Raw genomic sequence first — 2981 nt, 5'->3', positions numbered from 1 at the left:
GACCTGAGGACAGCAACAGCAGAAAAACTGGCCAGAGCCGTGCTGAAAGTGGCCACAGAGAAGCGCTACAAGCGAGCGATCAGCAAGGCCTCGGAGCTGTTCCGAATTGAGTTTGGCGTTCCTAAGGAAACGGCAGCGTTCTGGTTAGATCACGTGATGAAATATGGCGGTGCTCACATGCGCTCAGCTGCACAAGATACACCGTTACCAGTTTATCGGACTCAGTTGATGTTCTGATCATCTCAACAACCTTTGTTTGGTTAGTCCTGTTTTTGTTTAATGCATATTTGATTTAAAAACAAAACAAAGATTTGATTTCAAAATAATATCATCACAGGCATGTGGCCAAACACGCACACACGCTCTCTGAGGCGCTCTTTTGATATCAAACCAATTGATTTATTTATCATTGCTTACAACCCTACCCGTACCCACAACCCCGACATTTCAGATCACATCAGGGACGAACATACCAAAAAGACAGACCCCAAATCGAAAAGAGACAAGGACATGGGTTCCTTTGTCTTCAAATAAAACAAGGAACAGTCCGTGATACTGCAAGTGCTCCGTTAAACTCCATAACCAGCAATGTCAGGCGTTGCCAAACGCGCCACACAGTCCGCCAAACTTACCACCACCAAGGAAGCAAGATCATAAAATACACAGTGGGCATACACATACCCCCTCGCCATATCTGGAAAAAAATCGGGTCAGACGTACAAGTAGGACAGAAGGATGGGCAGCTAGCAGCCTCGTAAACATAACATACAGAAAACCATTTCGTACAGAAGCAGAAAGGAGCGTGGTCCTGAGAAGCACTAGGTACGGTGATACAAAAGGAAGGAAAGGAGAAAAACCAGAGAGATTAACAAATTTCTGTCGCAGAATTCCCAGAAGCCCGGGATAACGTTTACCATTAACAGTCACCCCTAACATTCCAGTGGGGATGCTGAGTGTTGGGGAGGGTGGTGTCAAGTGTTGCAAATTATTTTAAGAGTCATTGTCCAGCAAGGCAGTTATGCAGTATATATATGTATTCGTTTTGGTAATTTAATTATACTTATGTGACTGATGTGGTTCTGTGATTTCAGGACACCGGCATCCATTGCTGCTGGATCCCCTTCTCCTGGCACTGAAGTTAGGAAACATCCTTGCACGAACGAAGCGTCGACACTGAGGGATCAGCATGATGCTGCTGTCGACACTGCTGTTCCTCATGATCGCCCGCAGGTCGTGGTGGGCAGTGGAAGGCAAACGGGTGCTCGTGATCCCCATGCCTCACACCAGCCACACCAAATACCAAATCAACATTGCACGTGAACTCCGCAAGTTGGGGCATGAGGTCTGGATGACCATGCCAGACTTCATGGTGGCCAAAGGCGTGCTGGACACGTCTGATTTGGGCATTGTTGAGTACTCGCCTGATAGCAACGTGGAAGAACATACCATTTCTATGGTTCGGGATCCATACTTCAGAGCAGAGAGCATAGATGTTCCACATTTTATGGAAGAAATGAAACAGTTCTGTTACACACTTCTGGAGAATGAAACATTTTTTGAAGAGATAAAAAGGCTGAAGGCTCAATTTTTTATCATTGATAATGTTCTTCTCAAAGAACTGACTGTGATTCCTTACCGTCTGGGAGTCCCGTTTGCGTATGTCGGGAGTGCGTATGATCCTATTGGGCAGAGAGTTCCTTTTTCGCCAGTAGTGACACCCATACCACTGTTTCCTTTTTCTGATCGGATGAACACAGCTGAGAAATTGCAGAACACACTCGTGTTCCTACTGGCATATTTGATTGACCACCAGTTCCAAAGCACTCACGTGGTTTCCACCTACGCCCCTGAAATGCCGCCCCTCCAGCTGAACATGCTGGTGGCCCGAGCGGAGATGTGGCTGGTGGAGATGGACCACATCCTGGACTACCCCAGACCCAGCATGCCCAACGTCAAGCTGATCGGCGGAACTGCCACAGGTCCCGCCAAACCTTTGCCCCCCAGGTTCCAGTCCTTCATGGACAGTGCCACACAGGGCGTGGTCATCGTGACCTTTGGCAGCTACGTCCTCGGCCTTCCTAAAGATCTTGGCGACAAGGTTTTGCAGATGTTATTGCAGCTGCCTCTGAAATCAATTTTCAGGTCAAACCTAACCTCTCCCGATCCAGACAAGATCATAACAGCACCATGGATTCCACAAAACGACCTGTTGGGTCACCCTAACACCAAGGTGTTTTTCAGTCACTGTGGAAAGAACGGTCAGTATGAGGCCCTCTACCATGCCGTGCCTATTGTGGCGGCGCCCATGTTTGTTGATCAGGATTACAATGCCAAACGTGCCCAAGTTAAAGGCTTTTCAGAAACAGTTGACCTGAGGACAGCAACAGCAGAAGAACTGGCCAGAGCCGTGCTGAAAGTGGCCACAGAGAAGCGCTACAAGCGAGCGATCAGCAAGGCCTCGGAGCTGTTCCGAATTGAGTTTGGCGTTCCTAAGGAAAGGGCAGCGTTCTGGTTAGATCACGTGATGAAATATGGCGGTGCTCACATGCGCTCAGCTGCGCACGATATGCCCTATTATCAGTTTATCGGACTTGATATTCTGATCATCATCATGGGAACAGTTTTTGTTGCGATATCTGTATTTTGCATGTGCTGCTATTTCAGTGTAAAATGGCTGTGTCTCCGAAAGCAGAAACGAAAGGTGGAATGACCCTCTTTCCATGGATACTTTACACGTCTCATCTAAAGGGAAAGTGTACTGATCAGGGTTGTCATACCAGTTTGGATGTGTGTGTGTGTGCGTGTGTGTTGTATGTGTGTGTTTGTGTGTGTGTGATTGTGTGTGTGTGCATGCACGTGCTTGTGTGTTCGTATGTGCGTGAAAGGTCTTTCAGCAGTGTTTGCATGTGTGCCTGTATAAACAGGCTCGTGTGTGTGTGTGTGTGTGTGTGTGTGTGTGTGTGTGTGTGTGTGTGTGTGTG

General features: G+C 47.7%; 1 protein-coding gene across 2 annotated transcripts in view; it reads left to right on the top strand.

Annotated features, from left to right (window-relative positions):
* LOC143294464 (UDP-glucuronosyltransferase 2C1-like) overlaps positions 1-2981 on the top strand; it is a 9810-nt gene extending 6829 nt beyond the window's left edge. For both annotated transcript variants that reach the window (XM_076605890.1, XM_076605891.1), the window contains exon 2: positions 1092-2981. In XM_076605890.1, coding sequence (XP_076462005.1) covers positions 1187-2710 — 1524 coding nt within the window. In that variant the 5' untranslated portion in view covers positions 1092-1186 and the 3' untranslated portion in view covers positions 2711-2981. The remainder of the gene's footprint in view (positions 1-1091) is intronic.

Source organism: Babylonia areolata, chromosome 1, assembly GCF_041734735.1.
Source record: "Babylonia areolata isolate BAREFJ2019XMU chromosome 1, ASM4173473v1, whole genome shotgun sequence".
Taxonomy (NCBI): Eukaryota; Metazoa; Mollusca; class Gastropoda; order Neogastropoda; family Buccinidae; genus Babylonia; species Babylonia areolata.
The sequence above is the reverse complement of the archived record's forward strand: the minus strand, read 5'-3'. Positions and strand labels throughout refer to the sequence as shown.